Raw genomic sequence first — 13979 nt, forward strand, 5'->3', positions numbered from 1 at the left:
GCAGTGTGAAATGCAATCGAGAATGTGTCATCTGTGGATCTGTTGGGTCGTTATGCGAATTGGAATGGGTCCAGGGTTACTGGGATAGTGGTGTTGGATGTGTTGTGAGGAGATACTAAGAGTATGAGATGATCCTAGATCAGTGACTAAGGGAGTGAGGTTGGGAGGAGAGTCAAGAGTATGAGATGATCCTAGATCTGTGACTAAGGGAGTGAGGTTGGGAGGAGAGACAAGAGTATGAGATGATCCAAGATCTGTGACTAAGATAGTGAGGTTGGGAAGAGAGACAGCGTATGAGATGATCCTAGATCTGTGACTAAGAGAATGAGGTTGGGAGGAGAGACAGCGTATGAGATGATCCTAGATCTGTGACTAAGGGAGTGAGGTTGGGAGGAGAGACTAATGGGGATGTGACGTACCTGAGTCGTCCATCCATCTTGGCGACAGAGCCGGGGGCCAGACTGTGGATGTAGATGGCTGGAGGACTGTTCTCTAGAGTTAGACAGCAGGTCCCTATACCCAGACCCACCCCTGGCTCTGACAGAGGAACACACACACACACACACGCAGGAAACAAAGACAACAAGGACACAGGGAGGATGAGCAAGATGCATTTCTAACGATTCTTAAAATGTCCCATCTTCTAAGCTATCAGTCTTTCTCTTCTTCCTCCATAGTTACAGGTGATGAAATGGAGGCTGGATCAACTCCTATTTAAGTCATAGCCAAAAGCATGGAGAGGGCATATGAAATGGAGGCTGGATCAACTCCTATTTAAGTCATAGCCAAAAGCATGGAGAGGGCATATGAAATGGAGGCTGGATCAACTCCTATTTAAGTCATAGCCGAAAGCATGGAGAGGGCATATGAAATGGAGCCTGGATCAACTCCTATTTAAGTCATAGCCAAAAGCATGGAGAGGGGATATGAAATGGAGGCTGGATCAACTCCTATTTAAGTCATAGCCAAAAGCATGGAGAGGGCACTATGAAATGGAGGCTGGATCAACTCCTATTTAAGTCATATCCAAAAGCATGGAGAGGGCATATGAAATGGAGGCTGGATCAACTCCTATTTAAGTCATAGCCAAAAGCATGGAGAGGGCATATGAAATGGAGGCTGGATCAACTCCTATTTAAGTCATAGCCAAAAGCATGGAGAGGGCATATGAAATGGAGGCTGGATCAACTCCTATTTAAGTCATAGCCAAAAGCATGGAGAGGGCATATGAAATGGAGGCTGGATCAACTCCTATTTAAGTCATAGCCAAAAGCATGGAGAGGGAATATGAAATGGAGCCTGGATCAACTCATATTTAAGTCATAGCCAAAAGCATGGAGAGGGCATATGAAATGGAGGCTGGATCAACTCCTATTTAAGTCATAGCCAAAAGCATGGAGAGGGCATATGAAATGGAGGCTGGATCAACTCCTATTTAAGTCATAGCCAAAAGCATGGAGAGGACATATGAAATGGAGGCTGGATCAACTCCTATTTAAGTCATAGCCAAAAGCATGGAGAGGGCATATGAAATGGAGGATGGATCAACTCCTATTTAAGTCATAGCCAAAAGCATGGAGAGGGCATATGAAATGGAGGCTGGATCAACTCCTATTTAAGTCATAGCCAAAAGCATGGAGAGGGCATATGAAATGGAGGATGGATCAACTCCTATTTAAGTCATAGCCAAAAGCATGGAGAGGGCATATGAAATGGAGGCTGGATCAACTCCTATTTAAGTCATAGCCAAAAGCATGGAGAGGGCATATGAAATGGAGGATGGATCAACTCCTATTTAAGTCATAGCCAAAAGCATGGAGAGGGCATATGAAATGGAGGCTGGATCAACTCCTATTTAAGTCATAGCCAAAAGCATGGAGAGGGCATATGAAATGGAGGATGGATCAACTCCTATTTAAGTCATAGCCAAAAGCATGGAGAGGGCATATGAAATGGAGGCTGGATCAACTTCTATTTAAGTCATAGCCAAAAGCATGGAGAGGGCATATGAAATGGAGGATGGATCAACTCCTATTTAAGTCATAGCCAAAAGCATGGAGAGGGCATATGAAATGGAGGATGGATCAACTCCTATTTAAGTCATAGCCAAAAGCATGGAGAGGGCATATGAAATGGAGGCTGGATCAACTCCTATTTAAGTCATAGCCAAAAGCATGGAGAGGGCATATGAAATGGAGGCCAACGATGAAGTAAACAACCCAACAGCACAGAGAACCTCTCTGTGAAAGGCAGACCACTCTCAACGAGAGACACGCTCATTAAAGTGGAAATCTGCGATTGGTACATCCATTTTTTGGGACAAAATCGAATCTTGTTTTACTTGCCTCAAAACATGATTAAAATTACAATTGTAATTGGATGGATGGTCAGTCCTTGTATTCGTAGCTCTGTCTATGAATTTGAGAGTGGTAACATTTCTCCAGCCCCATCCCTTATTTGTTTACCAAAACTGTGGAGGGGTTTCTGGGGTTACTTTATTGCTGAACTGACAATAACACCTTCAGGTGTTTAGCAATCCTTAATTTCCCCCAAAATGACTCTGATGTGTTCTAAGACTAACAGGTTTGGACCCTGGTAGGACAGGTGTAGACCCTGGTAGGACAGGTTTGGGCCCTGGTAGGACAGGTTTGGGCCCTGGCAGGACAGGTTTGGCCCTGGTAGGACAGGTTTGAACCCTGGCAGGCCAGGTTTGGACCCTGGCAGGCCAGGTTTGGACCCTGGTAGGACAGGTGTAGTCCCTGGTAGGTCATGTGTAGACCCTGGTAGGACAGGTTTGTACCCTGGAAGGACAGGTTTGGACCCTGGCAGGCCAGGTTTGGACCCTGGTAGGACAGGTTTGGACCCTGGCAGGCCAGGTTAGGACCCTGGCAGGCCAGGTTTGGACCGTGGTAGGACAGGTTTGGACCCTGGCAGGCCAGGTTTGGACCCTGGCAGTTTGCAGGCCAGGTTTGGATCCTGGTAGTTTGCAGGCCAGGCTTGGATCCTGGTAGTTTGCAGGCCAGGTTTGGACCCTGGCAGGCCAGGTTTGGACCCTGGCAGTTTGCAGGCCAGGTTTGGATCCTGGTAGTTTGCAGGCCAGGTTTGGATCCTGGTAGTTTGCAGGCCAGGTTTGGACCCTGGCAGTTTGCAGGCCAGGTTTGGATCCTGGTAGTTTGCAGGCCAGGTTTGGACCCTGGCAGTTTGCAGGCCAGGTTTGGATCCTGGTAGTTTGCAGGCCAGGTTTGGATCCTGGTAGTTTGCAGGCCAGGTTTGGACCCTGGTAGGACAGGTTCTTACTCTGGCAGGACAGGTTTGAACCCTGGCAGGACAGGTTTGTACCCTGGTAGGACATGTTTTTACCCTGGCAGGACAGGTTTGAACCCTGGCAGGACAGGTTTGTACCCTGGTAGGACATGTTTTTACCCTGGCAGGACAGGTTTGAACCCTGGCAGGACAGTGAGTTGGTGAGAGGATTCTGGAGTGTGGCTACTATACTGTAGGCCCATAGCATCTCCTGACACCACTCTTTACCATTGCCACTTGGAATAGTTTAGACAGTAAGAATAGTAAAGAAGAGATCTAACGGAGTATTTAATATCTTACTAAACTAATGTCAACTCAAATCAACAAAAGACAATCTAACACACCGACTGAACTGAGCTAAACAACTAAAGTGAAAGAAACCCCACTCCGTTCAACCCTACTTTCTCTGATACCTTTGTTGAGTGTAACCTCCATGATGATGCGGTCTTTGGGGCCAGGACCTGGGGGTCCCTTGCGGGTTTCGGGGGGTTCGTCGAAGGTGGTGGGTACTGGGGTGGGGTTGCCCCCGCTGGCGTTGGAGTTCGGGGAGGAGGAGCGGCTGAGAAGGGTGGGGGTGGGGCACGGCGTCAGGCTGGGGCTTCGGAGACGTGTCCGTACTGTTAGAGTCACCACACCCTTTTTCAGCTGCTGCAGAGGACCAGAGACAAGACACCGAGACAGGACCAGAGACAGGACACAGAGACAGGACCAAAGACAGGACACAGAGACAGGACCAGAGACATGACACAGAGACAGGACCAGAGACATGACACAGAGACAGGACACAGAGACAGGGCCAAAGACAGGACACAGAGACAGGACCGGAGACAGGACATAGAGACAGGACCGGAGACAGGACCGGAGACAGGACACAGAGACAGGACACAGAGACAGGACACAGAGACAGGACACAGAGACAGGACCAAAGACAGGACACAGAGACAGGACCGGAGACAGGACACAGAGACAGGACACAGAGACATGACCAGAGACAGGACACAGAGACAGGACACAGAGACAGGACACAGAGACAGGACCAGACACAGGACAGAGAGACAGGACCAGAGACAGGACCAGACACAGGAGACAGAGACAGGACACAGAGACAGGACACAGAGACAGGACACAAAGAAAGTGACAGAGACACAGGACACAGAGACATGACACAGAGACAGGACAAAGAGACAGGACACAGAGACACAGTATTAGGACCAAAACAACAACGACAACAACATTAACAAGAACAGAGTGTCATAATGATTTCAGGCATTGATTGGTCAAAAGCCACTTACATTTACCACTTCTAATTTAAGGGTTATCCTCCAAAATGGGATTTCTGAAAAACTTAGGTCAACCCTATTCCTAACCCTAACCCTAACCCTCTAACCCTAACCCTAACCCTAACCCAGAGGCAAACGAAGCGGTCTTCTGGTCAGGCTCCGGAGACGGACACATCGCACACCACTCCCTAGCATTCTTCTCGCCAATGTCCAGTCTCTTGACAACAAGGTTGACGAAATCCGAGCAAGGGTAGCATTCCAGAGGGACTGTAACGTTCTTTGCTTCACGTAAACATGGCTCACTCGAGAGACGCTATCGGAGTAGGTGCAGCCAGCTGGTTTCTCCACGCATCGCACCGACAGAAACATCTTTCTGGTAAGAAGAGGGGCGGGGGCGTATGCTTCATGGTTAACGTGACGTGGTGTGATCATAACAACATACAGGAACTCAAGTCCTTCTGTTCACCTGATTTAGAATTCCTCACAATCAAATGTCGACCGCATTATCTACCAAGGGAATTCTCTTCGATTATAATCACAGCCGTATATATTCCCCCCCAAGCAGACACATCGATGGCTCTGAACGAACTTTATTTGACTCTTTGCAAACTGGAATCCATATATCCTGAGGCTGCATTCATTGTAGCTGGGGATTTTAACAAGGCTAATCTGAAAACAAGACTCCCTAAATTGTATCAGCATATCGATTGCACAACCAGGGCCGGTAAAACCTTGGATCATTGCTATTCTAACTTCCGCGATGCATATAAGGCCCTCCCACGCACTCCTTTCGGAAAAGCTGACCACGACTCCATTTTGTTGCTCCCTGCCTACAGACAGAAGCTAAAACAAGAAGCTCCCACGCTGAGGTCTGTTCAACGCTGGTCCGACCAATCTGATTCCACGCTCCAAGACTGCTTCCATCACGTGGACTGGGATATGTTTCGTATTGCGTCAGACAACAACATTGACGAATACGCTGATTCGGTGAGCGAGTTCATTAGAACGTGCGTTGAAGATGTCGTTCCCATAGCAACGATTAAAACATTCCCAAACCAGAAACCGTGGATTGATGGCAGCATTCGCGTGAAACTGAAAGCGCGAACCACTGCTTTTAATCAGGGCAAGGTGACTGGAAACATGACCGAATACAAACAGTGTAACTATTCCCTCCACAAGACAATCAAACAAGCTAAGCATCAGTATAGAGACAAAGTAGAATCGCAATTCAAAGGCTCAGACACAAGAGGTATGTGGCAGGGTCTACAGTCAATCACGGATTACAAAAAGAAAACCAGCCCAGTCACGGACCAGGATGCCTTGCTCCCTGGCAGACTAAATAACTTTTTTGCCCGCTTTGAGGACAATACAGTGCCACTGACACGGCCCGCAACCAAAACATGCGGACTCTCCTTCACTGCAGCCGAGGTGAGTAAAACATTTAAACATATTAACCCTCGCAAGGCTGCAGGCCCAGACTGCATCCCCAGCCGCACCCTCAGAGCATGCACAGACCAGCTGGCTGGTGTGTTTACGGACATATTCAATCAATCCCTATCCCAGTCTGCTGTTCCCACATGCTTCAAGAGGGCCACCATTGTTCCTCTTCCCAAGAAAGCTAAGGTAACTGAGCTAAACGACTACCGCCCCGTAGCACTCACTTCCGTCATCATGAAGTACTTTGAGAGACTAGCCAAGGACCATATCACCTCCACCCTACCTGACACCCTAGACCCACTGCAATTTGCTTACCGCCCAAATAGGTCCAAAGACGATGCAATCTCAACCACACTGCACACTGCCCTAACCCATCTGGACAAGAGGAATACCTATGTGAGAATGCTGTTCATCGACTACAGCTCAGCATTTAACACCATAGTACCCTCCAAACTCGTCATCAAGCTCGAGACCCTGGGTCTCGACCCTGCCCTGTGCAACTGGGTACTGGACTTCCTGACGGGCCGCCCCCAGGTGGTGAGGGTAGGTAACAACATCTCCACCCCGCTGATCCTCAACACTGGGGCCCCACAAGGGTGCGTTCTGAGCCCTCTCCTGTACTTCCTGTTCACCCACGACTGCGTGGCCACGCACGCCTCCAACTCAATCATCAAGTTTGCGGACGACACAACAGTGGTAGGCTTGATTACCAACAACGACAAGACGGCCTACAGGGAGGAGGTGAGGGTGTCAGGAAAATAACCTCACACTCAACGTCAACAAAACTAAGGAGATGATTGTGGACTTCAGGAAACAGCAGAGGGAACACCCCCCTATCCACATCGATGGAACAGTAGTGGAGAGGGTAGCAAGTTTTAAGTTCCTCGGCGTACACATCACAGACAAACTGAATTGGTCCACCCACACAGACAGCATCGTGAAGAAGGCGCAGCAGCGCCTCTTCAACCTCAGGAGGCTGAAGAAATTTGGCTTGTCTCCAAAAGCACTCACAAACTTCTACAGATGCACAATCGAGAGCATCCTGTCGGGCTGTATCACCGTCTGGTACGGCAACTGCTCCGCCCACAACCGTAAGGGTCTCCAGAGGGTAGTGAGGTCTGCACAACGCATCACCGGGGGCAAACTACCTGCCCTCCAGGACACCTACACCCCCCGATGTCACAGGAAGGCCATAAAGATCATCAAGGACAACAACCACCCGTGCCACTGCCTGTTCACCCCGCTATCATCCAGAAGGCGAGGTCAGTACAGGTGCATCAAAGCTGGGACCGAGAGACTGAAAAACAGCTTCTATCTCAAGGCCATCAGACTGTTAAACAGCCACCACTAATATTGAGTGGCTGCTGCCAACACACTGACACTGACTCAACTCCAGCCACTTTAATAATGGGAATTGATGGGAATTGATGTAAAATATATCACTAGACACTTTAAACAATGCTACTTAATATAATGTTTACATACCCTACATTATTTATCTCATATGTATACGTATATACTGTACTCTATATCATCTACTGCATCTTTATGTAATACATGTATCACTAGCCACTTTAAACTATGCCACTTTGTTTACATACTCATCTCATATGTATATACTGTACTCGAAACCATCTACTGCATCTTGCCTATGCCGCTCTGTACCATCACTCATTCATATATCCTTATGTACATATTCTTTATCCCCTTACACTGTGTACAAGACAGTAGTTTTGGAATTGTTAGCTAGATTACTCGTTGGTTATTACTGCATTGTCGGAACTAGAAGCACAAGCATTTCGCTAAACTCGCATTAACATCTGCTAACCATGTGTATGTGACAAATCAAATTTGATTTGATTTGACTGTTACATTGAAGGTCTGGATTGCCTAAACCTTAATCCTAATCCTAACCCAGAATGTTACCTTGAAGATCTGGATGGCCTAAACCTTAATCCTAATCCAAATCCTAACCCTAACCCAGACTGTTACCTTGAAGGTCTGGATGGCCTAAACCTTAATCCTAATCCCAATCCTAACCCAGACTGTTACCTTGAAGGTCTGGATGGCCTAAACCTTAATCCTAACCCTAACCCAGACTGTAATCTTGAAGGTCTGGATGGCCTAAACATTAATCCTAATCCTAATCCTAACCCAGACTGTTACCTTGAAGGTCTGGATGGCCTAAACCTTAATCCTAATCCTAACCCTAACCCAGACTGTTAACTTGAAGGTCTGGATGGCCTAAACCATAATCCTAATCCTAATCCTAACCCAGACTGTTACCTTGAAGGTCTGGATTGCCTAAACCTTAATCCTAATCCTAACCCAGACTGTTACCTTGAAGGTCTGGATGGCCTAAACCTTAATCCTAACCCTAACCCAGACTGTAATATTGAAGGTCTGGATGGCCTAAACCCTAATCCCAATCCTAATCCTAACCCAGACTGTTACCTTGAAGGTCTGGATGGCCAAAACCTTAATCCTAATCCTAATCCTAACCCAGACTGTTACCTTGAAGGTCTGGAAGGCCTAAACCTTAATCCTAATCCTAACCCTAATCTTAACCCTAACCCAGACTGTTACCTTGAAGGTCTGGATTGCCTAAACCTTAATCCTAACCCAGACTGTTACCTTGAAGGTCTGGATGGCCTGCTGGTGGGTCAGGCCCTGGAGAGAGTCTCCATTCACCTCCAGAATCTCATCTCCCTCTTTCAGTCGTCCGTCTGCGACTGCTGCTCCGTTGGGGAAGATAGTCTTGACAAAGATCCCCATCCTTCCTCGGGCAGAGTCCTGACCTCCGACGATGCTGAACCCCAGTCCCTAACAGACACACACACACACACACACACACAAACACAAAGGTTTCACAGCCACCGAGCACAACCAACTACCAACAATACTGTCTGAACCCCAGGGCCAAAAACCCACACACTTCATTTAGAACCAAACTGTAGGAAGTACTAAGAGCCAGACTCATTACATGTGCGTACCAGGTATGTGCCCAACCACACACGAACACGCGAAAAGGACTTGGCTTCAGTAGACCCTGTAGAGTGTTTCAACATGCAAACACACATTCACTGTGAAATTGTATCAAGCTTCTGACTAAAATATACCAAGATGAATAGGATGTGACTTTTATACACTATACAACTCAATTCCAATAGCACACTTCTCTGTTTACTGGTCTGTCAATGATGTTTATCATGAAGGACTGTATGTCTGGGGGGGGGACTGTATGTCTGGGGGGGAGGACTGTATGTCTGGGTGGGGACTATATATCTGGGGGGGGGACGACGACGACTGTATGTCTGGGGGGGGGAGACTGTATGTCTGGGGGGGGGGGGGGGACTGTATGTCTGGGTGGGGACTATATATCTGGGGGGGGACTGTATGTCTGGGGGAGGACTGTATGTCTGGGGGGGGGGGGCTGTTTGTCTGGGTAGGGACTATATATCTGGGGGGGGGGACTGTATGTCGGGGGGGAGGACTGTTTGTCTGGGGGGGGACTATATATCTGGGGGGGAGACTGTTTGTCTGGGAGGGGGGAGAAGGACTGTATGTCTGGGGGGGAGAAGGACTGTATGTCTGGGGGGGGAGAAGGACTGTTTGTCTGGGGGGAGACTATATATCTGGGGGGAACTATATATCTGGGGGGGACTATATATCTGGGGGGAACTATATATCTGGGGGGGACTATATATCTGGGGGGGATATATATCTGGGGGGGACTATATATCTGGGGGGGACTATATATCTGGGGGGGGACTATATATCTGGGGGGGACTATATATCTGGGGGGGCTATATATCCATGGGGGACTATAATTCTGGGGGGGAGACTATATATCTGGGGGGAGACTATATATCTGGGGGGGTGACTATATATCTGGGGGGGACTATATATCTGGGGGGGGGACTATATATCTGGGGGGGACTATATATCTGGGGGTGGCTATATATCTGGGGAGGACTATATATTTGGGGGGGCTATATATCTGGGGGGAGACTAAAAATCAGGGGGGGAGACTATATATCTGGGGGGGTGACTACATATCTGGGGGGGAGACTATATATCTGGGGGTACGGGGGGACGGGGGACTATATATCTGGGGGGGGGACTATATATCTGGGGGGGAGACTATATATCTGGGGGGGGACTATATATCGGGGGGGGACTATATATCTGGGGGGAGACTATATATCTGGGGGGAGACTATATATCTGGGGGGGGGGCTATATATCTGGGGGGGGACTATATATCTGGGGGGGTGGGGACTATATATCGGGGGGGGCTATATATCTGGGGGGGGACTATATATCTGGTGGGACGGGGGGACGGGGGACTATATATCTGGGGGGACTATATATCTGGGGGGGGACTATATATCTGGGGGGGGGGCCTATATATCTGGGTGGGGACTATATATCTGGGGGGGACTATATATCTGGGGGGGACTATATATCTGGGGGTGGACTATATATCTGGGGGTGGACTATATATCTGGGGGGGACTATATATCTGGGGGGAGACTATATATCTGGGGGGACTATATATCTGGGGGGACTATATATCTGGGGGGACTATATATCTGGGGGGGGACTATATATCTGGGGGGGGGGGCTATATATCTGGGTGGGGACTATATATCTGGGGGGACTATATATCTGGGGGGGACTATATATCGGGGGGGACTATATATCTGGGGGGGACTATATATCTGGGGGGGGGGCTATATATCTGGGGGGGACTATATATCTGGGGGGAGACTATATATCTGGGGGGGGACTATATATCTGGGGGGGACTATATCTGGGGGGGGGGCTATATATCTGGGGGGGGACTATATATCTGGTGGGACGGGGGACTATATATCTGGGGGGGGAATATATATCTGGGGGGGACTATATATCTGGGGGGGAGACTATATATTTGAGGGGGGGACTATATATCTGGGGGGGGACTATATATCTGGAGGGGTGAAGGATGTTTACCGACTATGGTGACGGACAACAGATAAATAAAGACCATTCAGTCACATCCTGGGAGGGAGGTAGTGGGATCAGTGCCACATCTAGTGTGGTGAGCAGTGTGTGTGTGTGTGTGTGTGTGCTCGCTCACCTTTCCCTGTCCTTTCATGAGGACTATGTTGGATATAATAGACGGCTGGGCCAGTCGCCATGGAGACTCCACTTGAAAGGTGCTCAGGGAGCGAGCTGATTTCTTAACTATCTGGTACTCCTACAGACAGAGACAATGAGACAGAGAGACAGAGAGACGGAGAGACGGAGAGACAGACAGCGAGAGGGACAGCGAGAGAGACAGCGAGAGAGAGTCAGCGAGAGAGACAGCAAGAGAGAGACAGCGAGAGGGGCAGTAAGAGAGAGACAGAGAGAGGGACAGCGAGGGAGAGACAGTGAGAGAGAAACAGCGAGACAGAGACAGCGAGAGGGACAGTGAGTGAGAGACAGCGAGAGGGACAGCGAGAGAGAGACAGCGAGAGAGAGACAGCAAGAGAGAGACAGCGAGACAGAGACAGGGAGAGGGACAGTGAGAGGGACAGTGAGAGAGACAGTGAGAGAGACAGTGAGAGAGACAGTGAGAGAGACAGCGAGAGAGAGAGACAGTAAGAGAGAGAGAGACAGCGAGAGAGAGACAGCGAGAGGGACAGTGAGAGAGACAGCGAGAGGGACAGTGAGAGAGACAGCGAAAGAGAGACAGTGAGAGAGACAGTGAGAGAGAGAGACAGCGAGAGAGAGAGAGACAGCAAGAGAGAGACAGCGAGAGAGAGACAGAGAGAGAGACAGCGAGAGAGAGACAGAGAGAGAGACAGCGAGAGAGAGAGACAGTGAGAGAGACAGCGAGAGAGAGAGACAGTGAGAGAGACAGCGAGAGAGAGAGACAGTGAGAGAGAGACAGCGAGAGAGAGACAGAGAGAGAGACAGCGAGAGAGAGACAGAGAGAGAGACAGCGAGAGAGAGAGACAGTGAGAGAGACAGCGAGAGAGAGAGACAGTGAGAGAGACAGCGAGAGAGAGAGACAGTGAGAGAGAGACAGCGAGAGAGAGACAGTGAGAGAGAGACAGAGAGAGAGAGAGATAGACAGAGAGAGACAGTGAGAGAGACAGAGCACTGATTAGACAGCATCAATGTAGTGTCATCAGACAACTAGGCCTTTTTTCTAGTTCCAGTTACGTCTTAAAAATGTGTGAGAGGGCTCAACATTTACACCTTTGAATTAAAGGCTACAGCCACTTAATGGCAAAAACTAGTAAACATTGTCTGGTCAATCTGCCCTTGATGTACTCAGCAATTAGCAGTAGCCAACCAGGGAATTGTGATGTGAGCAGGAGAGGCAGAAGGGGCCAAACTGAGAGGGTAGGCTGAAAGACAGGGGAGAGAGGACAGGCAGACAGCCAAACTGAGAGGTAGGCTGAGAGGCAAGCTGAGAGGCAGGCTGAGAGGCAGGCTGAGAGGCAGGCTGAGAGGCAAGCTGAGAGGCCAGGCTGAGAGGAAGGCTGAGAGGCAAGCTGAGAGGTAGGCTGAGAGGCAAGCTGAGAGGCAGGCTGAGAGGCAGGCTGAGAGGCAAGCTGAGAGGCCAGGCTGAGAGGAAGGCTGAGAGGCAGGCTGAGAGGAAGGCTGAGAGGAAGGCTGAGAGACAGGCTGAAAGGCAGGCTGAGAGGCCAATCTGAGAGGCAGGCTGAGAGGCCAGTCTGAGAGGCAGGCTGAGAGGCCAGTCTGAGAGGCCAGTCTGAGAGGCCAGTCTGAGAGGCAGGCTGAGAGGCCAGTCTGAGAGGCCAGTCTGAGAGGCCAGTCTGAGAGGCCAGTCTGAGAGGCAGGCTGAGAGGCAAGTCTGAGAGGAATATACAGTATATCTATCAGCCTGTGGGGACAAGGGGAATATACAGTATATCTATCAGCCTGATGGGACAAGGGGGATATACAGTATATCTATCAGCCTGATGGGACAAGGTGGAATATACAGTATATCTATCAGCCTGATGGGACAAGGGGAATATACAGTATATCTATCAGTCTGATGGGACAAGGGGAATATACAGTATATCTATCAGCCTGATGGGACAAGGGGAATATACAGTATATCTATCAGCCTGATGGGACAAGGGGAATATACAGTATATCTATCAGCCTGTGGGGACAAGGGGAATATACAGTATATCTATCAGCCTGTGGGGACAAGGGGAATATACAGTATATCTATCAGCCTGATGGGACAAGGGGGATATACAGTATATCTATCAGCCTGATGGGACAAGGGGAATATACAGTATATCTATCAGCCTGATGGGACAAGGGGAATATACAGTATATCTATCAGTCTGATGGGACAAGGGGAATATACAGTATATCTATCAGCCTGATGGGACAAGGGGAATATACAGTATATCTATCAGCCTGATGGGACAAGGGGAATATACAGTATATCTATCAGCCTGTGGGGACAAGGGGAATATACAGTATATCTATCAGCCTGATGGGACAAGGGGAATATACAGTATATCTATCAGCCTGTGGGACAAGGGGAATATACAGTATATCTATCAGCCTGATGGGACAAGGGGAATATACAGTATATCTATCAGCCTGTGGGGACAAGGGGAATATACAGTATATCTATCAGCCTGATGGGACAAGGGGAATATACAGTATATCTATCAGCCTGATGGGACAAGGGGAATATACAGTATATCTATCAGCCTGTGGGGACTAGGGGAATATACAGTATATCTATCAGCCTGATGGGACAAGGGGAATATACAGTATATCTATCAGCCTGATGGGACAAGGGGAATATACAGTATATCTATCAGCCTGTGGGGACAAGGGGAATATACAGTATATCTATCAGCCTGATGGGACAAGGGGAATATACAGTATATCTATCAGCCTGATGGGACAAGGGGAATATACAGTATATCTATCAGCCGGATGGGAC

At 48.8% G+C, this 13979-nt stretch overlaps 1 protein-coding gene across 3 annotated transcripts in view; it reads right to left on the reverse strand.

Moving 5' to 3' along the window:
* LOC139389979 (PDZ domain-containing protein 2-like) overlaps window positions 1-13979 on the reverse strand; it is a 238085-nt gene that overhangs the window by 51287 nt on the left and 172819 nt on the right. For all 3 annotated transcript variants that reach the window (XM_071137044.1, XM_071137043.1, XM_071137045.1), the window contains exons 9-12: window positions 11145-11264; window positions 8655-8843; window positions 3717-3951; window positions 420-537 (exon numbers count right to left, since the gene is read on the reverse strand). In XM_071137044.1, the coding sequence (XP_070993145.1) occupies window positions 420-537; window positions 3717-3951; window positions 8655-8843; window positions 11145-11264 (662 nt within the window). The remainder of the gene's footprint in view (window positions 1-419; window positions 538-3716; window positions 3952-8654; window positions 8844-11144; window positions 11265-13979) is intronic.

The sequence above is a fragment of the Oncorhynchus clarkii genome, chromosome 30, assembly GCF_045791955.1.
Source record: "Oncorhynchus clarkii lewisi isolate Uvic-CL-2024 chromosome 30, UVic_Ocla_1.0, whole genome shotgun sequence".
In the NCBI taxonomy this organism is placed as follows: Eukaryota; Metazoa; Chordata; class Actinopteri; order Salmoniformes; family Salmonidae; genus Oncorhynchus; species Oncorhynchus clarkii.